At 35.7% G+C, this 24715-nt stretch overlaps 1 protein-coding gene across 18 annotated transcripts in view; it reads right to left on the bottom strand.

Annotated features, from left to right (window-relative positions):
* The window catches only part of LRRC9 (leucine rich repeat containing 9), a 157979-nt gene that overhangs the window by 68370 nt on the left and 64894 nt on the right, over positions 1-24715 (bottom strand). For all 18 annotated transcript variants that reach the window (XR_012090974.1, XR_005235390.2, XR_012090975.1 and 15 more), the window contains 5 exons: positions 9078-9269; positions 7706-7831; positions 4833-4967; positions 3163-3340; positions 368-588 (listed from right to left, as the gene is read on the bottom strand). Coding sequence is in view for 15 of the 18 variants with exons in the window: in XM_073011048.1 (XP_072867149.1) it covers positions 368-588; positions 3163-3340; positions 4833-4967; positions 7706-7831; positions 9078-9269 (852 nt within the window). In the remaining 3 variants the exon portion in view is untranslated. The remainder of the gene's footprint in view (positions 1-367; positions 589-3162; positions 3341-4832; positions 4968-7705; positions 7832-9077; positions 9270-24715) is intronic.

Below are 24715 nucleotides of genomic sequence, written 5' to 3'. Positions count from 1 at the left end.
GAATTTGAGCCACTGCTAAGAGAACAGTGAGAGATCATCAAGAATTGTACTGAGAACGGGAGAATGCTAAAGAATCCCTGGAAATATGAAGAAGGCACTAGTTAGGAAGAATAGGTTTGGTTTATCATACTTGAGTATTAAAAAAAGTTACCCCAGAAGGATAGCAAATGGGGACATTATGTATACACAGATATATATTTGTATGTATACAAAATTGAATGCAAATACATTTTAATAACCTTGTTATTCTTATTTTTATTTTCTTTATATTTTCCAAATTCTGTGCAGTAAACATGCATTACTTTCATAATATAAATAAACAATACATATTTTAAAAAACAAAAAAATTACTACCCCAGATGATTACCTTTAAATTGTACATCTCCTGATTGACAGCAATATAGTTATTGCTTATGTATAACTCAACAAGAGTAAAAGATTTTTGTAAACCACTCAATGAAGTGATTCTGTTGTTCTCAAGAGAAAGGGAGTGAAGATGAAGCATATTATCAAAGGTATGCTGTTCCAAACCAGTGAGAAGATTATTATTTATGCTGAGGCGAGTTAATTTAGTCATCTTGGAAATACCTAGAAAAATAAGCAAATTCAAGAAAAGATTCAGGTAACACTAAAGGGTTAATTTAAAAAATAACTGGCTGGTCATTTTATTGTAATCAAATAGCTAGGCTCAAATGGCTTTAAAGATTGTGTAATACTAACCATATTGCTTTTCCCTTTGTTTTGGAAGAATATAATCTTGTATATAAGCCTCATCTCAAACATTAAATTCAAATTTTGTATTTCTAAGTAGATTCCTTCTTCTTAGGAGTTAAGGAAAGGCATTACATGAACATATTGAATTTCTCTTTCAAATAACCTTAAAATGATGTAATTAATTAAGATTTTCACCATTTTGAAAACAAAAAGCTCTACACAAAGCTGAAAATAATCACCAGCCCTCATTTTTAAACATTAAGGGGAAGGAACCACATTCTGGAAAGTGCATCCTTTGTATTAAAATGAACGATTTAGCCTACTTTTACTTTCATATGCCTAAAAGTACTCTAAGATGGAAGTTTAGAAAATAGGACCAGTCTAACTCCTGCATACATTATGTACTGCAAGCACTTTATAAGTATAGCCAGGCTGGTGCAGTTGAAAGACAAGAACTTCGGAATCTTAGTTGGCTTCAAATGTATCACTACTAGGTTTGTGGTGATACATAAATTATGTAACTGCTGAGCCTTAATTTCCTCATCCAAGGAGTTATGAAACTCCATACTTCCAAGGAGTTATGAAATTAAATGGAATAATGTTTGGAAAGTATCAAATAATTATCTGTGGTCCCTTTCACATTAGTTCCTATTGTGGGACTGTACAGTGTTGAAGGTGAATCAATCCAGGGCAAGACAGGATCAAAGCCATCAGAGCAAAAATCATTAAATGGATATGGAACCTACCCATGTGTGAAAAAAAAGGAGAAACTCCTGTTAAAGTTTAGAGGGGTAGCTATCTTCTCCAAAATGTAGGCGTAAGAAAAATACAGATTGGAAGATTCTTCTGTTTATTAAGTTTATGGAAGGAAATGAAAAGGAAATAGGGTTTTTAATTGTTATGTACAAAGCAAAACTAATACCCAGCTGTAGGGGAATGGGAGACTGGTGATAGTTCTAGACACAGGTGCCTGAGCTACCCCTAAGTTTACTCTACTGAAATCTACAGAAGAGAGGCCTGTGAATCTGTGTCTTCAATAAGTATCCCAAGTGATTCTCATGATCAAGAAAGTTTTAGAAACATATTGTTAACAACCATTAAAATGAAATATTTAACAAATGTTATGTATGCTTTCTTAGATATATTTAATACTTGCTTTTATATATATAATTTTTTGAAATCAAATCTTCTGTTTTATGAAAAATGTAGTATATACACATGCTAAAAATAATCCAATTCAAAAATGAATAAAGTATAAATTCCCTTTCCCAGCCATGATTTCTAATTCTTACCTTCTCTCCTTGACAAACACAACCATGTTACCAAAATGCACATACAGAAATATTCTTTATTCAGATAAGTGTATGTGTGTATACACATATACATATTTCTCTTTTCAATCAAATAGTGCACACTTGTGGAAATATTTTTTAATTTCTAGGAGTTAGTTACTCTTTTGAGTAGATGGAGAGGGAGAATAAGAGAAAGTTGGTAGCAAGTCATGGAAAGCTTCCTTCAATTTCTTTCTAATGAAGGTAAGAATAAAATAAAGCTGGGGAGGAGTCAGAAAATACTTGACTTGGTAGTATATATTCTGGGACACGTTCTCTAAACTCATGATATTTAGCTGTTGATAAGCATAAATCCAAATGAAGAGAAGAATCTAAGAAGCGTGGAAGGAGAAAGGGAGGAAAAGTCTTTTTTATTCTCTCTGGTTCAGAAAAATATGTTTTAACACTGAACTTTAAACAGTCAAATAAAATATGTTATATTGGTATCATTATTATTAAGATATTACTAAAGCTGCTTAATTGGACTTGTATGTGGATCCATGGAAAAGGTTACATATAGTATATTTTATTTTCAACCTCTAATGAGTATAATTTTCATTTTTTGTTGAAGTATTCAAATTTCCAAATATAACCTTAATTTTATATTTTTAAAACAGAACTAGTCTGCTTCATCTTTTTCAAAAGCATACCTCATTCATTTGTGCATTCAACTTTACAGACGTTAATGACTAACTAGTTGGTATGTGCTAGTGTTTGGTAACAGATTATAAACTAGCACAGAGGAGAGGAGAGAGAAGGCACAGGAGATAAAGTCAGCTTGCCGGGCTCATATAAAGTAAAATAGTCACAAATTCCATGAATAGGTATGAACTTGTTTTAATTTTTTATTTATCTTTTATTTTTTAATTGGACAGATAATATTGTATCTATTTATCTTGTACAACATGATGTTTTGAAGTATATATATATATTGTAGAATGGTCCAATATAGCTAACTAATAGTTGTATTACCTCACGCAGGTATTTAGAATACTCTGCCACAAAACTTAACTTTCCTAGAGATCTTCCTCTTCAGAAACTCTGTTCTCAGGGTTATTTTTTGCTTTGTTGTTTAGACATCCATATTTTGAGACTTCAAAGTTCTTAAGTACCTTACCTTCTATCTTTGAGATGCAGTTTCCATCTAATGTGAGCTCTTCCAAGTTAATACAGGATTCCAGACCCTCCATTTTAGTGAGATTATTATTGCTGAATGATGCCCATTTCAAATTTTCCAATTTTTCTAAATTTGTGATTTCAAAAAGATGTTGTCCATCTAAATTTAAGGCAGTTATCTGTAGAATAATTTACATTATATGTTATTTCTAAATCTTATAAATAAATTCAGTTAATGTTAGTAACATTTTAAAAAGCTAATGAAATAATTCAAATGTGATAAGTAGGTATCAAAAGAATTCCTTCAGGAATATTATGAAGCTATTAGTTTACAGAAAAGTAAAATTTGACAAGATTATAACTCCAAGAAGGACTTATATGGTATTAAGGACACTGTGATGAGCTAGAGTCCCATTGCAGTAATGGACTTGTCCCCAGCTGCTGGGAGTGCTTCTGGCAGAGAGCCTTCAGCTGTCAGTCCCCTGCAGGGACTGCCTTGCTGTAGACAGCTGCCAAGATCACGCTCCTTCCCAGGTTGGCCCTCAGCCAGTGATGGAGGCATATAAAGGCCTGACCATCTCAACCCAACTTAGGACAAATTTAAAGGGCCATTCTGGCTCCTCTAACTCTGGAACTGCCTGTGGGTCAGCCAAGGCTGTCACTGGGCCTTCATTTGCAGCTCAATATCTATATATATCTTGTAATAAAAGTAATGCGAGTAATATCTCCCATTTTCAAGGAGCAGCTTCACTTAGCCCAGTTTCTATGTTTGGCAAGAGGTATAAGGACACCTAATGTAGCAAGAAGCTGCTAGTGTTCTATGACCTTTTCCCTTATCCTTGGCTGAATTCTGACCAGCTCCCCTACTCCCTTGTCAGGATACCTGACTCTTGCTGTCCAAATTTTGGCTTGATCTCTGGCTCTGAGTCTTTAATGTTTGCTTGCCTATTCTGACATGTTATCAGAATCCAGAATTAGAATGGCCCTTTAAATTTGTCCTTCAGTTTTAGTGCACCTTTATCTTAAATTTCCAATTCTGTGGCAAGCGCAGTCAAGGCCCAGCCCATCTGACACAGCCACTCATGACTTGACCTCCCTGTTTTTTATTTTTTGGAATATGACAAATGTATTACTTTTTTCTAATAATAACAATGTCTTTCTTATTTTTATTTTTTCCAACTCTATTGAAGTATAATTGACAATTTAAAATTACATATATTAAAGATGTATAACTTGATACAAGCATACATTATAAATTAAAAACTGCATGATCTCAATTATATATGAACTCTAAAACAGTCAAACTCATAGGAGAGAGTAGAATAGTGGTTGCCAGGGGCTGGGGGCAATGGGAAATGGGCAGATGTTGGTCAAGAGGTACAAAGTTTCAGTTATGCACAACGAATACTTTCTAGAGACCCTAATGTACAACACTAAAGTTAATGATAACTTTAATGACTAAAGGTAAGGACTAAAGTTAACGATACGGTATTGTATACTTGAAATTTTCCAAGAGGTAGATCTTAAGTGTTTCTTCCCTATTTTAATTAATCTCTTCCAGCTTTCTGTCCCTTACCTATCTGTGCCTTCTTTATGATACACAGACCAACAATGACTTAAAAATAGATTTAAATTAAACTTTATATTAAGTTTAGTAGAATTAACCTTTACCTTCAAGTACCAGTTTCCACTCGGATGTAAATGAGGTCCTAACTTTGAAATCTGCGTCAGAATTTTGGCAGAAGGCCATATACTAAGTATCCGTGGTCTCTCCTCTTTAGTACTAGAATGCCGTAAGAGAGATAACTAATAAAATTTAAAAAATACAATGAAAAAAGGAAACAGTATACAGAGGTTAGTTGATACATAGCTAAAATTATTGTTTCCAGGGAAGATGAGTGGCCCAATAAATAATTTTAAAATGTAACATTTCCTTTGCCTTAAATTGTTTTCAATATCCAGACATACTTTAATTACATTGTTTCTTGTTTTAGCAAATATGGAACCATTACAAGATCATATTTATAAGATTGTAAAAGGATTACTATAATATGAACACCCATATAATCCACCCATGAAACTAGCTTAAGAGCTAGAATATTATGAATAGATTACAAGCATCCCGTGGGCCCGATCCTAAGTCCTTTTCTCTCCTTCTCTGTAGAAGTGATCATTATTTCAAATGTTTTGTCCACCATTCACTTGCTTTCTTTATAATCCTATGTCTGTGTCCATAAGCAATATATAATTTAGTTTTGCACATATTTGAACTTCCTGTAAATTGAATAATATGTATGTATTCTTCTATGACTTGCCTTTTTTGTTCAATATCATATTCATCAGATTCATCTAAGCTTCTGTATGTAGCTGTAGTTCATTCATATGTCCTGTGTATAGTATTCCCTTAATGACTCTCCTGTCAATTAACATTGGAGTTGATTCAGTTTTTGCTATTATAAACACTGTTGTCATGAATATTCTTGTGCATGTTTCCTGGTACATACATGCAAGAGTTTCTTTAGAGTATATGCACAGAAGTAAAGTAAAATTGCTGGGTTGTAGAACACACACACACACACACACAAATATACATCAGCTTTACTGAATAATGTCAATTTGTTTTCCAGAGTGGTTGTACCACTTCAGAAAAATTACACTTTCACTGCATATTCTTGCAACAGCTTGGTATTGTCAGACTTTAAAGTTTTTGCTCATCTATAAAACTGGCAAAAATTGGTAGGTCATTACGGTTTTAATGTTCATTTTCTTGAATACTAATGTGGTGGAGCATCTTTTCCTAAGTTAATTGGCTGTTCTGATTTCCTCTCCAGTGAAGTGTATGTTCAGATCTTTGGCGCATTTTTCTGTTTGGCTGGTTGTCTTTTTCCTTATATATTCTGGATATATAAAGAATATCTTTGGACAGTTGTGTTGCAAATTTCTTTTCCCAGTATGTAGCTTGTCTTTTCACTTTCTTTGAAAAAAGATATATTAATTTTAATGTAGACATGTCCAATTATTTATGGTTTATGCTCTTTGTTTCTTGCCTACTAAATTATTCACAAATTCAAAGTCGTAATGATAATCCCTGATATTTTCTTCAAAAATTTTTGGTTTTGCCTTTTACAATAAAGTCCTTAATGCCTTTTATTGAATAATCTCCCTGATCTGCAAAGGCAGTTCTGTTATTTATAAAGTTTCCACAGTCTATATTAGGTCTTTATTCTGTTCCGTTGGTCTACTTGTCTAGCTCTGTGCCGATACCACATTGTCTTAAAGGATTTTAGCAGGATTTGATTTCTTTTAAAAAAACTAATTTTCTTAATTTCAATTTTAATTTTAGATTCAGGGGGTACATGTGGAGGTTTGTTACAAGGATACATTGCATAATGTTGAGGTTTGGGGTAGGATTGAAGCCATCATCCAGGTAGTGGGCATAGTACCCAATAGGTAATTTTTCAGCCCTGCCCATCTCCCTCCTCCCTGTTGTATTCCCCAATGTGTATTGTTCCCATATTTATGTTCATGTGTACCCAACGTTTAGCTCCCGCTTATAAGTGATAACGTGGTATTTGGTTTTCTGTTTCTGTGTTAATTCGCTTAGGATAATGGTCTTCAGCTGCATCCATGTTGCTGCGAAGAACATGATTTCATTCTTTTTTATGGCTGCGTAGCATTCCATGGTGTACATTTACCATGTTTTCTTTATCCAATCCACCACTGACGGGCACCTAGGTTGATTCTGTGATTTGACGATTGTGAATAGTGCTGCAATGAACATATTAATGCATGTGTCTTTTTAGTAGAACGAGTAATTTTCTTTTGGTTATAGCCCCAGAAATGGGATTGCTGAGTGGAATGGTAGTTCTATTTTTAGTTCTTTTCTTAGGGTAAATTCCCAACTCTTCTTTAGGATTGTGAATTTTTTATCAATAAAAAGTTTCTTTTCAAAATTTTGAATAGATCCAAAATTAAACATTACATTGCTTAAGGAATTAATATTCTGATACTCCACAAAAAGTAAACAGCTGGAAAACTAGAGTAGATATATTTAGGATGTTGAAGCTACTTTGGCTAAAGTACAGCATTCTTAATATGGATAACAAAGATATTTCCCCTCCTTCCATGTTAATGGATTTTGTTCTTTTCAGCCAAACAAATACAATGTTAATATTAAGTAGATAGATAATTCACTAAATGCTTTCTGAAAGCGTCTCAGCTTACCTTATCCTCAGAAAGTTGCTTATTTTCATGTAGGCTCTAGAAAGGGCTTCGGTGAGTTCAGGTGACTGGTAAAAAAGCAGTTACTCTCAAGGTATTTTTGGTGTAGTGTTCATGGATAATCAAGAGAATCCATACAACAATTTGGTATTTAAATGAGATACATTTAAACAGAAAAAAATCAAGTGGTATGATTGCTCTATATTAATTTTTTATCAATAGGCTAAGAGGGAATATAAAATCTTAATGACAGAAAAAGAGTATGCAAAATATTATTTGTATGTTCTAAATAGCCCAATGAATAGTAAACAGTAAAATCCAACCTGAGTAATCCTTGTTCCAGCAATAAATTTCATAGCTGCTGTTGCTTCTTCTTCAGAAATGAAGACTCCATTTAAACGGGTAAGAGTCTTTAATCTGCCAATAACACTCAGCCTCAATGTGGCTGGCTTGGGAAAAACAAAAAAAAATTTTTTGATTAATTATTAAATATGTTATGGCATGAAAATGAGTGTTTTCATGTCTTTCCATATAATTCAAAATCATACATTTCCTTGTTCATGACATATACCTAAAAATAAAAGCTTAATTATTTAAATAATAGTTGAAATTATATTTAATGATTAATCTATTTGTTTGAAGGTTGGTGATTCTACTCTGATGAGGGAGGGAAATTCCATAAGCTATTGAAAAGTGAAAAGTGTTAAAAGAACAACTGTAGTGACTCCTGTTTATCTAGATCAGCAGTAAGCTAGTCATCTCCCTGTGTGATTCAATACGGATCTTTAGCCTTTGACAATCCAATTTGGCAACAGGGAGATAGCTGTAGTGTGATCATCCAGGAAATATGCTTTGGCAAAGGAAAAATATTATTCACTTTTACTGAGCAAAAAAGAAGAAATACAGCAATATAAACTTAGTAATATGGTCAATTTAATAGAACCAGTTGTGCTTTAGTTTCCTTTTTAAAGGCTGAACACAACCTGATTACATCTTTTAAGGGCAGAGAAAGGAAGATTCTTGACTTTATAATCTTGGGACTTACTTTAAATACTTGAAGATATACTTAAGTATAGTCATGGAATATGGAAATTACCTAGCATTAACCTACATATTTTTGTAATGAGAAAAAATAATGTTCAGATTGCCTTTTTATAAGAGAACATAAGACTTTATAATGCAGGTTTATGAGGGGAGGGGATTTCTGGACTTAAAATTGAAAACAAGTAATGAATAATGCAAAATGCAAAATAAAATTGTAAAACATGTTGCTCAACCACAGATTAGGATATATTATAAATCAAATTATGTTTCTTCCTTAATAGTATGCCCCTCTCACTGTATTATATTATTCTTGGTTCCTATGCCTCATTAAAATACAGTTCCAGCACACTGAACTATATAAAATCTCTGGAGGTTTGCAAATGGCAATGACATCAATGACTCAAAGCAATAATGTTCTCAATCTATTAGAGGTTACAAAAAATCTGATATGAAATTATAGTCTGTTCTTATAGTAACATCTGATTCATTTGATCAGTATATTAAATCCAATTTATGAATGACTTCCACGAAGGAAGTCTAGAAAAATGAAGATACTTTGCCTATCTCTGGCTATTACTGAATAGTAAAGTTAGTAGGGAAATGGCTCTGAAATAAAAATGTTTGCTTTTTAGTAACATGTCTGTGGCGTACCTTTTGCCATGGATTATGTTGAATATCAAGAGTGAGAAGGCTTGTGGTGTGTTTGCATAACATATTTATTTCATCGCCAGATTTTTTCAGTTGATTCCAGCTCAAGTCTAAGTGCTTCAGTTTCATCAGACCTCTAAATCCCTCAAGGGTTATCACATGGTTATGGCTGGCATCCAAATATTCAAGGTTATACTGCAACACATATAAATAAAAGTTATGCTAAGAGAATCATAATTTGTATTTACAAAATAGTTTCTCTGTGGTTCTTTACATACTTAACACACTTCTTGCTAATTCTCACAGGACATATAAACAGTAGTTATGTTGCAATGATGGTATCAACATATGTATTTGTCTAAAGAGCCACAGGTATTTTGTTTTAGTAATTCTCTTTTAATTCATATTTTACCCTTGTAACATAGAGTGGCAATGTCTGTTTTCATAGCAGAGGAGACATAAAGAAACCATCAAGATAATTTATCCCCAACAAACAAAACATACTTTTTAATATATAGGCTTCTGGTTTATACGGTTGAGCCCCATAGCCTGCTTTAAAAAGGTTCATCTTCAGAGTTAGAAACTAAACCTATTAACTCAATACTAATAATTTTCTTTTTAAAAAGTGCATACTTTTAAATAATAATTTTCTTAAATCATAAAAGTAACACATGTTCCTTGTTGGAAATTTGGAAAATATAGCAAATACATGAAAAGAAAAAATAGAAAACATATATAATCCCATTGCTCAGAAAGAGCCACTAAAAGCACTGTTTTTTATTATATGCACATATTTTTTCTTATGTAAAACATACATAATTTTGTATCCTTTTAACATTTTTCCACATTATTAGATCTTCTTAAAGATGATTTTTTTATGACTGCATAATATTTAACTATGTGATCATAATTTTAAAAAACATTTTAATATAGATCTTTATGTTTCTAATTGTTGGCAACTCAGCAACAAACATCCATGAGAGTTATTCTCCAATTGCAGCTCCAAACTATTTTTCAGAACAGGTTTTTGGAAACAGAATCACTGGTTCTTAGACTTTCTGTATTGTTAATACTCTTGATAAATACTGCCAAGTAGATTTCAAGGAAGTTTTACCAACATTTTCTTCCAACAGTAGACTAAGAGAATGCTCATTTTCTCAAATACTCACTGATCCACCTGCCTTGTTTTAATTTACATTATTACTGGTGAAGTTGAACGTTTTTCTATGTGTTTATACTGGTCATTTTAAAATTCTTTGTTTATTGCCTTTCTTATCTTTGGCTATTTATCTATTCATATCTTCATCTTATTTGTTTGTAAGAAATCTCTGAGACTTTAATTTGTTATGTTTGATTTTTCTACAACTTAATTCAAACAACTCTTTAAATTCAGAATAGAATTAGTGATTCTTTTATAAGGTATAATTCTCATTGTTGGGATAGAACTTCTTATAGTGGTTCAGGTTTCAAGAGTTGAATCAAAACCTAAAAAAATTTCTGAACTAAACAATTACTGACTTTTTATTATCAGAAGCAAGCATCAGCAAAACAAAACAAAAACTATTGCTTACTATAATCATTTCTTGAACAAAAGGATATTTGGCAGTAAAAAACTATTAAGGCCATAACTTAAAAAAAAAAAAAAAAAAAAAAAAAACACCTTTAAGTAAAGTAAATTAGGCTTTATAAAAATTTACTACGTGGCCCTTCTGTTCCCAATTTTCATCATAAGCTGATGAAAACTTGTCCCACATTGTAGCACCTGCCTATAGACCAGCATTTGGGAACTACACATCATAAAAAAATAACTGTCTTCTGCCTGGGCACAGTGGCTCACGCCTGTAATCCCAGGACTTTGGGAGGCTGAGGCGGGTGGATCACGAGGTCAAGAAATCGAGACCATCTGGCCAATATGGTGAAACCCTGTCTCTACTAAGAATACAAAAATTAGCTGGGCGTCGTGGTGCATGCCTGTAGTCCCAGATACTCAGGAGGCTGAGGCAGGAGAATCGCTTGAACCCAGGAGGTGGAGGTTGCAGTGAGCCAAGATCATGCCACTGCACTGCAACCTGGCTACAGAGCAACATTCCGTCTCAAAAATAAAATAAAATAAAACAAAAAAAACCTGTCTTCTTCCATCCCTTGAAAATGGGGGGGAGGGAAATCTTTATTTCTGTATCTTCAGGACATAAAACAGATTCCAGGAACTCATTGAATATTCATGAAACAGTATTTCAGTTTTGCGATAGCATTTTGTTTTAATATTTCTTGTGCTTCAGTTTAAAAATCTCTCTTAAGTTACAGTACAGTACAGTCCAACTTACAAAGATTAAAACTCAAAACACCTCTTAAATTTTCTTGGGATACTGGTTTATTCTCTAAGTGTAGGTTAGCTATCTGTAGACATCAGGAACAACCTCGCAACAGATTTCTCATTCAGAAAGATAATACATTGAGTATTATTTCAATAAAAAATTAGAATTGTAAATTAGAATTGTAATTTTTATCTAGATCAAGGTTGCAAATAGCCATTTACATTTGTCTTTCCCTAGTCAACACTAATTATGGTGGAGCTATTTTCAGAGAAAACATCTCTATTTCCTTCTCCCAGATATTCTCTTTTCCTGATAGTGCTGGTAAGTGAATGACAGACATGCAGCTTATTACATTTCAATTTACCTTATGTGGATATCTTGTTTAGATTTTTGAAAAATTCCATAAAACTATATGGTGTATTTATTTTCTATGACTTATGAATTCCAGTTCTTCCACTGCATAAAGAAAGCCTTAGTTTGAATACACTGATACATAAGGCAAGGCCAGGAATGATGAACACTGTAACAGCAATACATTTACCTTCTACAACCTAGTAGAACCAGCTTACCTCACTGATACGAGAAGCATGCAAGAAGGACATAGAAATTGTCCCTTTTAGTACACACTTAAGGAAAATGACAGTAAAGATGAGTATCCCACAGCAAATTTAAAAACTTAAAAAATAGGAATTATAAGTGAGTGATTAAATTAGATCATAACCTTTTACAATACTGGAATAAATATAATAGTAAACATGCATATAAAACCAAGTATTAGCGAATATAGAGGCAGAGGCAACAAAAGTTTTCAAATGCTGTGAATCCACACGTAAAAACAGAGCAAATAGATAAAACCAAATTTTCATGGACAACGTTTATAAGAAAACTACATGACAAGGTTGCTCTATAGGCTCCAAAAGAAGTTGGTAGCGATAAACCACCACCAACACAAGACCTGCATGGTATTCATGTGGGAGAAGAAGGAAGTGTCAGGGCAGCATCTAATGGACCTGAAAACAGGAGAGCCCCAAAATAGTCAACAAATATTCACTGGAATGCGTGGAGACCAATTTACAGCAATTGAAATAGGGAGGGGTTTTGCTCTCTTCAATACCAAATGAGTACATGGGATCCACAGTAAAAAGGTCTGAAGGGGCCTGGTACAGTGGCTCTTGTAATCCCAGCACTTTGGGAGGCTGAGGCAGGAGAATTGCTTGAGACCAGGAGTTTGAGACCAGCCTAGGCAACATAGTGAAACCCCATCTCTACAAAATTGTTTTTTAAAAATCAGCAGGGTGTGGTGGCATGCACCTGTAGTTCCAGCTACCCAGGAGGCTGAGCAGGGGGATCACTTGAGGCCAGGAAGTTGAGGCTACAGTGCACTCTATGATTATGCCATTGCATTCCAGCCTAGGTGACAGAGAGAGACCCTGTCTAAAAATGAAGAAAGAAAAAGAAAAAAGAAAGGTCTGAAGAAAGCAGTCCCTGGAGCAGTCTAGCCCCTATGAATCTAAAAACCATTCCACTAGGACTCTCTTCAAGACAGAATCCTTCTCATAGAAGAAACTGCTGGGGCTAAACTCAAAATTAAACAGGATAAGGACAAGAGAGGTGAATAAAAAAGAAGGTCTAGGCTGGGCGCAGTGGCTCACGCCTGTAATCCCAGCACTTTGGGAGGTCAAGGCAGGCAGATCACCTGAGGTTGGGAGTTCGAGACCAGCCTGACCAACATGGAGAAACCTCATCTCTACTAAAAATACAAAATGAGCTGAGCATGGTGGTGTGCACCTGTAATCCCATCTACTCGGGAGGCCAAGGCAGGAGAATCACTTGAATCCAGGAGGCAGATGCTGCGGTGAGCTGAGATTGCGCCATTGCACTCCAGCCTGGGCAACAAGAGCAAAACTCCATCTCAAAAAAAAAAAAAAAAAAAAAAAAGAAGGAAAGAAAAAGGCCTAAAGTGGAGGATTGGAGTAGAGCCAAAAAAATCTCAGAAAGTAAGCATTACAATTTTTAAACAGTACATATAAACAACAGAAGAAGAAGATCTGTGAAGGTAGGAAAACTTTCCTACCTCATTTTAAAAGTTAAGAAAAACTAATTTCATTTGCAAATGAGCAGAGAAAAGTACGGAGGTCAAATTCAAGACAAAGCTATGGTGGGAGTGTGGAGAGGGGGAAGACAGAGGTTAATATTGCTGCTAGCAAAAAAAGTACACCAGAAAAATATGCTCAAGAAACATATCATGACTATTAACCTACCATTTTAAAACAAACAAAAAGATATAAAGAATAATATGAGACATAAAATAACAGTGTAAATCTTGATTACAAAAATTTAAAAACTGTTTTAAAAGTGGAGTGAAAGGACCCAGAAAAAATGAAATAAAATAATAAAATAATTTAAGAAAGACTAAATTAGTCATATCCAAGAGTGAATAAAAAATAGATAACACTTTGAAAAGAAATACAAGGTGAAAAAGTGAAAAAAAATTAAGATAAGAAATGAATGAAGAGACAAAAAGGATTGAAGAGAAAGTGACAAATACTGATGATAAAGAAGATTTCACATATGGATAATGGGAGTCCCTGAAGACGAAGACAAAAGCGAGAAAATAGAAAAATTGCTAAAAAAAATTCACATTTAAAACATCTTTCCTGAAAGAAAAAATGATTTTAAACTACATATTGGAAGATCATACTGTGAATCTGAAAAAACAACCCAGAACAACCAACACCAAGACAAATGCTAATAAACTTATTAGATTTTAAAGAAAATTTAAAAAGTTATTTGGCCATCTAGAAGGAAGAAAAGTTTGTGATTTATAAAGGGTAAAAAAAAATCATACATTCTCATCAGACTTTCTACAACACTTTGTGATAGAACAAAATGAAGTAACATTTAAGATGCCCCAAAAAATAAATTGTGAGCCAAAGATTTTATATCTAGCCAAACCACCTTTCAAGTATAAACGACATAGCTAAACTGTTATTAACATTCAGTAATGGAAGGGGTATTATTCCTATAAGCCCTTCCTGATGATCTATAATAGGATATATTTCAGACAACCAAAATGTTTAGAGAGATACCAAAATAAAGACTGGTGATGAGAAGTAAATATACAATTACCAATGAATTAAAAGAGAGAGTATACAGAGCATAAGGCTACATGCAATGACAATATAGTTATAGTACAATTATTTTAATTATTTTTTAAAATGGGGAAGAATGGGAAGAACATACACAAACTTTTTAGAAAATCTTTCCAGTAAATGATATTGATAATAGTATAAGTACTATCATTATGACACTGTTATGTGTACGATAGTAGATAAAACAATGAGTAATTATTAAATATTCTATCATCTTGTATCCTTAAGAATCAGGATTCTTGGTATGAGAAAAGTATACATATGTAAGTAATAGAGAAGAAATTAAAAGCTTTGTGGTCTTGAACCTGAATTGGAAGTATAAAAAATTCATGAGGTTATTTATACACACACATGCATGCATGCATGCAACACACATGCACACATATATTCATATTCTCTCCAACAAGTTCAGTCCAGTGAAAAGACCTAGAAATGATGACCAATTGCATTGTGTTTCTGAAGGACCACTTCTGTCTAAAAGAAACTAAAGTTTCTTGAAGACATGGCTGATACCATGTCTGCAACAGAAAATATATAAGATGTGTATGGAACATCTTTTTATACCAATGTCAAATAAGCTATCAAAGACTATTAGGGTCATGGCAAAAGAAGTTAACTTTGAAAAGCTCTCACTGGTTGAAGATGAGACAATCTGAGCTTCAAACATGATAAAAAATTACAATGGATTGAATATAAGCAAATATGGTGAAGTCCCTGCATTCATACTGTTATTAAAACAAGAGTTGCTCACTTTGGGAAATGATAGGGAACCAATTCACTATCTTGAAAATTGGTGGATAAGCATCTATTCTGTACTTTCCATGTGAATGCTACTACTGGGAAATAATAGATAATGAGAAATGTCTCTTTGTAAAAGTATTCCAAATAATAAATGAAATAATGATAGAATAAAATTATCACCATTTTGTAATCCCCAACGGCATTAAGTAATAATGGCTTTTGGCATCATAAAAGTGAGACAAGGAGATATCATGTGTCTCCTACAGTCTTGTCAAACATTAGTTTTGCCAGAAAAATGGAACCTGGGTCTGATCCTATCTCTGGATCCACCTGCCCATTTGCAGGAAATATAGAAAATGGAACGTATTTGGGGGGGGGCAGAGCAAGATGGCCGAATAGGAGCAGCTCCAGTCTCCAACTCCCAGCGCAAGCGACACAGAAGACTGGTGATTTCTGCATTTTCAACTGAGGTACTGGGTTCATCTCACTAGGGAGTGCCGGACAATCGGTGCTGGTCAGCTGCTGCAGCCCGACCAGCGAGAGCTGAAGCAGGGTGAGGCATCGCCTCACCTGGGAAGCGCAAGGGGGAAGGGAATTCCTTTTCCTAGCCAGGGGAACTGAGACACACAACACCTGGAAAATCGGGTAACTCCCACCCCAATACTGCGCTTTAAGCAAACGGGCACACCAGGAGATTGTATCCCACACCTGGCAGGGAGGGTCCCATGCCCACGGAGCCTCCCTCATTGCTAGCACAGCAGTCTGCGATCTAACCGCAAGGCAGCAGCGAGGCTGGGGGAGGGGCGCCCGCCATTGCTGAGGCTTACGTAGGTAAACAAAGCTGCTGGGAAGCTCGAACTGGGTGGAGCTCACAGCAGCTCAAGGAAACCTGCCTGTCTCTGTAGACTCCACCTCTGGGGACAGGGCACAACTAAACAACAACAAAAGCAGCAGAAACCTCTGCAGACGCAAATGACTCTGTCTGACAGCTTTGAAGAGAGCAGTGGATCTCCCAACACGGAGGTTGAGATCTGAGAAGGGACAGACTGCCTGTTCAAGTGCGTCCCTGACCCCTGAGTAGCCTAACTGGGAGATATCCCCCACTAGGGGCAGTCTGACACCCCACACCTCACAGGGTGGAGTACACGCCTGAGAGGAAGCTTCCAAAGCGAGAATCAGACAGGCACACTCACTGTTCAGCAATATTCTATCTTCTGCAGCCTCTGCTGCTGATACCCAGGCAAACAGGGTCTGGAATGGACCTCAAGCAATCTCCAACAGACCTACAGCTGAGGGTCCTGACTGTTAGAAGGAAAACTATCAAACAGGAAGGACACCTACACCAAAACCCCATCAGTACGTCACCATCATCAAAGACCAGAGGCAGATAAAACCACAAAGATGGGGAAAAAGCAGGGCAGAAAAGCTGGAAGTTCAAAAAATAAGAGCACATCTCTCCCGGCAAAGGAGCGCAGCTCATCGCCAGCAATGGATCAAAGCTGGACGGAGAATGACTTTGATGAGATGAGAGAAGAAGGCTTCAGTCCATCAAACTTCTCAGAGCTAAAGGAGGAATTACGTACCCAGCGCAAAGAAACTAAAAATCTTGAAAAAAAAGTAGAAGAATTGATAGCTAGAGTAATTAATGCAGAGTCATAAACGAAATGAAAGAGATGAAAACCATGACACGAGAAATATGTGACGAATGCACAAGCTTCAGTAACCGACTCGATCAACTGGAAGAAAGAGTATCAGCGATTGAGGATCAAATGAATGAAATGAAGCGAGAAGAGAAACCAAAAGAAAAAAGAAGAAAAAGAAATGAACAAAGCCTGCAAGAAGTATGGGATTATGTGAAAAGACCAAATCTACGTCTGATTGGTGTGCCTGAAAGTGACGGGGAAAATGGAACCAAGTTGGAAAACACTCTGCAGGATATCATCCAGGAGAACTTCCCCAACCTAGTAGGGCAGGCCAACATTCAAATCCAGGAAATATAGAGAACACCACAAAGATACTCCTCAAGAAGAGCAACTCCAAGAAACATAATTGTCAGATTCACCAAAGTTGAAATGAAGGAAAAAATCTCAAGGGCAGCCAGAGAGAAAGGTCGGGTTACCCACAAAGGGAAGCCCATCAGACTAACAGCAGATCTCTCGGCAGAAACTCTACAAGCCAGAAGAGAGTGGGGGCCAATATTCAACATTCTTAAAGAAAAGAATTTTAAACCCAGAATTTCATATCCAGCCAAACTAAGTTTCATAAGTGAAGGAGAAATAAAATCCTTTACAGATAAGCAAATGCTTAGAGATTTTGTCACCACTAGGCCTGCCTTACAAGAGACCCTGAAGGAAGCACTAAACATGGAAAGGAACAACCGGTACCAGCCATTGCAAAAACATGCCAAAATGTAAAGACCATTGAGGCTAGGAATAAACTGCATCAATTAACGAGCAAAATAACCAGTTAATATCATAATGGCAGGATCAAGTTCACACATAACAATCTTAACCTTAAATGTAAATGGACTAAATGCTCCAATTAAAAGACACAGACTGGCAAACTGGATAAAGAGTCAAGACCCATCAGTCTGCTGTATTCAGGAGACCCATCTCACATGCAGAGACATACATAGGCTCAAAATAAAGGGATGGAGGAAGATTTACCAAGCAAATGGAGAACAAAAAAAAGCAGGGGTTGCAATACTAGTCTCTGATAAAATAGACTTTAAACCATCAAAGATCAAAAGAGACAAAGAAGGCCATTACATAATGGTAAAGGGATCAATTCATCAGGAAGAGATAACTATCCTAAATATATATGCACCCAATACAGGAGCACCCAGATTCATAAAGCAAGTCCTTACAGACTTACAAAGAGACTTAGACTTCCATAACAATAATAATGGGAGACTTCAACACTCCACTGTCAACATTAGACAGATCAAAGAGACAGAAAGTTAACAAGGATATCCAGGAATTGAACTTATCTCTGCAGCAAGCAGACCTAAGAGACATCTATAGAACTCTCCACCCCAAATCAACAGAATATACATTCTTCTCAGCACCACATTGCACTTATTCCAAAATTGACCACATAATTGGAAGTAAAGCACTCCTCAGCAAATGTACAAGAACAGAAATGATAACAAACTGTCTCTCAGACCACAGTGCAATCAAACTAGAACTCAGGACTAAGAAACTCAATCAAAACCGCTCAACTACATGGAAACTGAACAACCCACTCCTGAATGACTACTGGGTACATAACGAAATGAAGGCAGAAATACAGATGTTCTTTGAAACCAATGAGAACAAAGATACAACATACCAGAATCTCTGGGACACATTTAAAGCAGTGTGTAGAGGGAAATTTATAGCACTAAATGCCCACAAGAGAAAGCAGGAAGGATCTAAAATTGACACTCTAACATCACAATTAAAAGAACTAGAGAAGCAAGAGCAAACACATTCAAAAGCTAGTAGAAGGCAAGAAATAACTAAGATCAGAGCAGAACTGAAGGAGATAGAGACACAAAAAACCCTCCAAAAAATCAATGAATCCAGGAGTTGGTTTTTTGAAAAGATCAACAAAATTTATAGACTGCTAGCAAGACTAATAAAGAAGAAAAGAGAGAAGAATCAAATAGACACAATAAAAAATGATAAAGGGGATATCACCACCGACCCCACAGAAATACAAACTACCATCAGAGAATACTATAAACACCTCTATGCAAATAAACTAGAAAATCTAGAAGAAATGGATAATTTCCTGGACACTTACACTCTTCCAAGACTAAACCAGGAAGAAGTTGAATCCCTGAATAGACCAATAGCAGGCTCTGAAATTGAGGCAATAATTAATAGCCTACCAACCAAAAAAAGTCCAGGACCAGATGGATTCACAGCTGAATTCTACCAGAGGTACAAGGAGGAGCTGGTACCATTCCTTCTGAAACTATTCCAATCAATAGAAAAAGAGGGAATCCTCCCTAACTCATTTTATGAGGCCAACATCATCCTGATACCAAAGCCTGGCAGAGACACAACAAAAAAAGAGAATTTTAGACCAATATCCCTGATGAACATCGATGCAAAAATCCTCAATAAAATACTGGCAAACCGGATTCAGCAGCACATCAAAAAGCTTATCCACCATGATCAAGTGGGCTTCATCCCTGGGATGCAAGGCTGGTTCAATATACGCAAATCAATAAACATAATCCAGCATATAAACAGAACCAAAGACAAAAACCACATGATTATCTCAATAGATGCAGAAAAGGCTTTTGACAAAATTCAACAGCCCTTAATGCTAAAAACGCTCAATAAATTCGGTATTGGTGGAACGTACCTCAAAATAATAAGAGCTATTTATGACAAACCCACAGCCAATATCATACTGAATGGGCAAAAACTGGAAAAATTCCCTTTGAAAACTGGCACAAGACAGGGATGCCCTCTCTCACCACTCCTATTCAACATAGTGTTGGAAGTTCTGGCTAGGGCAATCAGGCAAGAGAAAGAAATCAAGGGTATTCAGTTAGGAAAAGAAGTCGTCAAATTGTCCCTCTTTGCAGATGACATGATTGTATATTTAGAAAACCCCATTGTCTCAGCCCAAAATCTCCTTAAGCTGATAAGCAACTTCAGCAAAGTCTCAGGATACAAAATTAATGTGCAAAAATCACAAGCATTCTTATACACCAGTAACAGACAAACAGAGAGCCAAATCAGGAATGAACTTCCATTCACAATCGCTTCAAAGAGAATAAAATATCTAGGAACCCAACTTACAAGGGATGTAAAGGACCTCTTCAAGGAGAACTACAAACCACTGCTTAGTGAAATAAAAGAGGACACAAACAAATGGAAGAACATACCATGCTCAGGGATAGGAAGAATCAATATCGTGAAAATGGCCAAACTGCCTAAGCTTATTTATAGATTCAGTGCCATCCCCATCAAGGTACCAATGAGTTTCTTCACAGAATTGGAAAAAACTGCTTTAAAGTTCATATGGAACCAAAAAAGAGCCCGCATCTCCAAGACAATCCTAAGTCAAAAGAACAAAGCTGGAGGCATCACGCTACCTGACTTCAAACTATACTACAAGGCTACAGTAACCAAAACAGCATGGTACTGGTAACAAAACACACATATAGACCAATGGAACAGAACAGAGCTCTCAGAAATAATACCACACATCTACAGCCATGTGATCTTTGACAAACCTGACAAAAACAAGAAATGGGGAAAGGATTCCCTATTTAATAAATGGTGCTGGGAAAATTGTCTAGCCATAAGTAGAAAGCTGAAACTGGATCCTTTCCTTACTCCTTATACGAAAATTAATTCAAGATGGATTAGAGACTTAAATGTTAGACCTAATACCATAAAAATCCTAGAAGAAAACCTAGGTAGTACCATTCAGGACATAAGCATGGGCAAAGACTTCATGTCTAAAACACCAAAAGCAACAGCAGCAAAAGCCAAAATTGACAAATGGGATCTAATTAAACTAAAGAGCTTCTGCACAGCAAAAGAAACTACCATCAGAGTGAACAGGCAACCTACAGAATGGGAGAAAATTTTTGCAATCTACTCATCTGACAAAGGGCTAATATCCAGAACCTACAAAGAACTCAAACAAATTTACAAGAAAAAAACAAACAACCCCATCAAAAAGTGGGCAAAGGATATGAACAGACATTTCTCAAAAGAAGACATTCATACAGCCAACAGACACATGAAAAAATGCTCATCATCACTGGCCATCAGAGAAATGCAAATCAAAACCACAATGAGATACCATCTCACACCAGTTACAATGGCGATTATTAAAAAGTCAGGAAACAACAGGTGCTGGTGCTGGAGAGGATATGGAGAAATAGGAACACTTTTACACTGTTGGTGGGATTGTAAACTAGTTCAACCACTATGGAAAACAGTATGGCGATTCCTCAAAGATCTAGAACTAGATGTACCATATGACCCAGCCATCCCATTACTGGGGATATACCCAAAGGATTATAAATCATGCTGCTATAAAGACACATGCACACGTATGTTTATTGCGGCACTATTCACAATAGCAAAGACTTGGAATCAACCCAAATGTCCATCAGTGACAGACTGGATTAAGAAAATGTGGCACATATACACCATGGAATACTATGCAGCCATAAAAAAGGATGAGTTTGTGCCCTTTGTAGGGAGATGGATGCAGCTGGAAACCATCATTCTTACCAAACTATCACAAGAACAGAAAACCAAACACCACCTGTTCTCACTCATAGGTGGGAACTGAACAATGAGATCATTTGGACTCGGGAAGGGGAACATCACACACCGGGGCCTATCATGGGGAGGGGGGAGGCGGAGGGATTGCATTGGGAGTTATACCTGATGTAAATGACGAGTTGATGGGTGCTGATGAGTTGATGGGTGCAGCACACCAACATGGCACAAGTATACATATGTAACAAACCTGCACGTTATGCACATGTACCCTAGAACTTAAAGTATAATAATAATAATAATAATAATAATAATAAAGAAAATGGAACGTATTTAGGGATGTATCTTAAGTAAGCAAATCCCAGGCTGCTGGAAACTCTTTTGGTCAAAAGGCTCAAGTATTTCTAGAGATAAAATATGGGAAATGGAACGGAAATCTATCAATTAAAAGCGACTTAAAAGACAGAGTACAAAGATGTTAAGGTTGATCTCTGGGTGGTGAGAATGATTTGTCGTTGGCCTTCTGTTTTTATACAATGCATATAAACTTCCACTGTAATGATAACAAATTGTTACAAATAATGTAACTGGTTGCCAAAAGCAACAAAAAAAAGTGTAGTACATTTTTTTTAAATGGCAAAACCAAACTATTGTGCTAGGGATGTACATTTGGGTGACTGAACTATCAGAAAAAAATCCAGGGAGACGATTACTGCAGAGGTTAGGATAATATTGTGGAGAGAGAAAGGCATGGGGCACATAGAAGAGGCTTTTGCCCTAGGTGGCAAAATTGTATTTCTTGATCTGGGTACTGATTACAAGCATTTTCACCTTACAACAATGTACTAAGTCACATATGTATAGCATGTAATTCTCTGTATCTGTGTTTTATTTTATAACAAAAAGATGAAAAAATACACATAGACATCAATGTAGAGTTTCTCCTCTCTCTGGCTACCTCTAATAACCTTATAGTCATTTTTAGAGATTTGACATTTGAAAAGTCTATAGCTAGCCACCTTTACTCATCCTAAAATTTGAAAATACTACTTTGGCATAAAATTTACCCAGTTACCTTATCTGTAAAATGACTATGGTAATTTTACAGATAATTTTACAGTTCACCTTTAATATAAAAATTATTTTCATTATCACGAAAATAATTTTTATATTAAAGGTGAACAACACTACCACATAGCAAAATAAATGCTGGGCAGCTGGCTAAGCTCACTCTCCATCTAAAGTGTCTTGAATTAGTTTACTCTTTAAATCTGTGCCTAAGCAAAATTATAATAACTGTCATAACCTTTGGAAGTGCTGGCAAATAAATAGAAAAAAATAAAAATACCAAAAATCTACATACAGTCCTGAGACCTCTTTTAAAATACCTTTTCCTTCAGTTGCATACTGAATCCAGACTATCAGGGATTCTATTTACTTAAAAGGGCTTGGGCATATCAAAAGAAAAAGGAAGTGAGTTTAACACTAAATCTAAACCTAATGCCGTTAAGTAAAAGAAACAGCTCCCATTACAATGGTAGAAGAAATAATGTAAACGCTTTGATATAGTTGCAAGGAGCTGGAATAGAGAATGAATAAGAGCTGAAAATGATGATATATTCTGAAGAGATAAGTGAGTGACCAGGAACCCATGTAAGTAGGGGATGCTGGGTTGAAGTTCTGGAACCACATATGTAATTATTTTCGTTATATGATACATAACAAAATAAAAGCCAGACAAGATCCATGCCTATGTGTACATGTGCTTTCCTGTATTGTCCTATGATACACAAGAAGGCAAACACAAATTCAACAAAATCTATGAATGTGATATTCAGGTAAAAGGGCAAGACAGAAAGAAAGATAAATAATAACCTGGATGAGCAGATGGGAGGAACTGACCATGTTAAGATGTAAAGTGGTGAACTATAAAATGAAAAAGAAATAGGGAATCATGAGAAAGAAAGAAGAGTGGGAAAACAAGAGTAGAAAAAAATGGAAATTACACCAAAGTACATTTTAAAAACAAATTTGAGAAGTTATTTTAATATATTCTTTTAAAAGTAGATAGAAATGAGATATGACCACTGGTATGGATTTGGTTTGCAAACAAAAGTTCAACCCAAGACCTGTTTTAGAGAAAGTAACATAATACAGTATATGTATTTAGGCTGATTTAGGCTGCATAATCTTGTAAATGGTAGATATGAAGCCATAATTACAAAAATAATTTATCCATTAATTATTTTATTTTACATTAATATTTTCAAAAGGACTCTTCTTTTTTCAAATACTTATTCCAATTTATCATTTGTCCTCTGACTTCATGATCTTTTTTCTGCACCAAAATTTTTTCTTTTTATTTTATAGCTGTTCCTTTGGGAGCAGGCCTAACTCCTGGGCAGTGTGCCCAGAGTCAGCACAGTTTTTAAAAAATATTAAATTGGATATATGGGGGTCAGGCAGCACCCAAGATGGCCGAATAGAACAGCTCCAGCCTCCAGCTCCCAGCGTGAGTGACACAGAAGATGGGTGATTTCTGCATTTTCAACTGAGGTGCAGACCGACACCTCACACCTCACACGGCTGGGTACACCTCTGAGACAAAGCTTCCAGAGCAAGAATCAGACAGCAACACTCACTGTTCAGCAATATTCTATCTTCTGCAGCCTCTGCTGCTGATACCCAGGCAAACAGCGTCTAGAGTGGACCTCAAGCAAACTCCAACAGACCTGCAGCTGAGGGTCTTGACTGTTAGAAGGAAAACTAACAAACAGAAAGAACACCCACACCGAAACCCCATCAGTATGTCACCATCATCAAAGACCAAAGGCAGATAAAACCACAAAGATGGGGAAAAGCAGTGCAGAAAAGCTGGAAATTCAAAAAATCAGAGCGCATCTCCTCCTCCAAAGGAACGCAGCTCATCGCCAGCAATGGAACAAAGCTGGATGGAAAATGACTTTGATGAGTTGAGAGAAAAAGGCTTCAGTCAATCAAACTTCTCAGAGCTAAAGAAGGAACTAGATAACCAGCGCAAAGAAACTAAAAACCTTGAAAAAAAGAATGGATGAATGGATAACTAGAATAATCAATGTGGAGAAGACCATAAAAGAACTGATAAAGATGAAAATGATGAAAACCATGACACGAGAACTACATGACAAATGCACAAGCTTCAGTAACCAACT

The sequence above is a fragment of the Chlorocebus sabaeus genome, chromosome 24 (assembly GCF_047675955.1).
Source record: "Chlorocebus sabaeus isolate Y175 chromosome 24, mChlSab1.0.hap1, whole genome shotgun sequence".
Taxonomy (NCBI): domain Eukaryota; kingdom Metazoa; phylum Chordata; class Mammalia; order Primates; family Cercopithecidae; genus Chlorocebus; species Chlorocebus sabaeus.
Note: the sequence above shows the minus strand (reverse complement) of the source record. Positions and strands in the feature narration are given on the sequence as shown.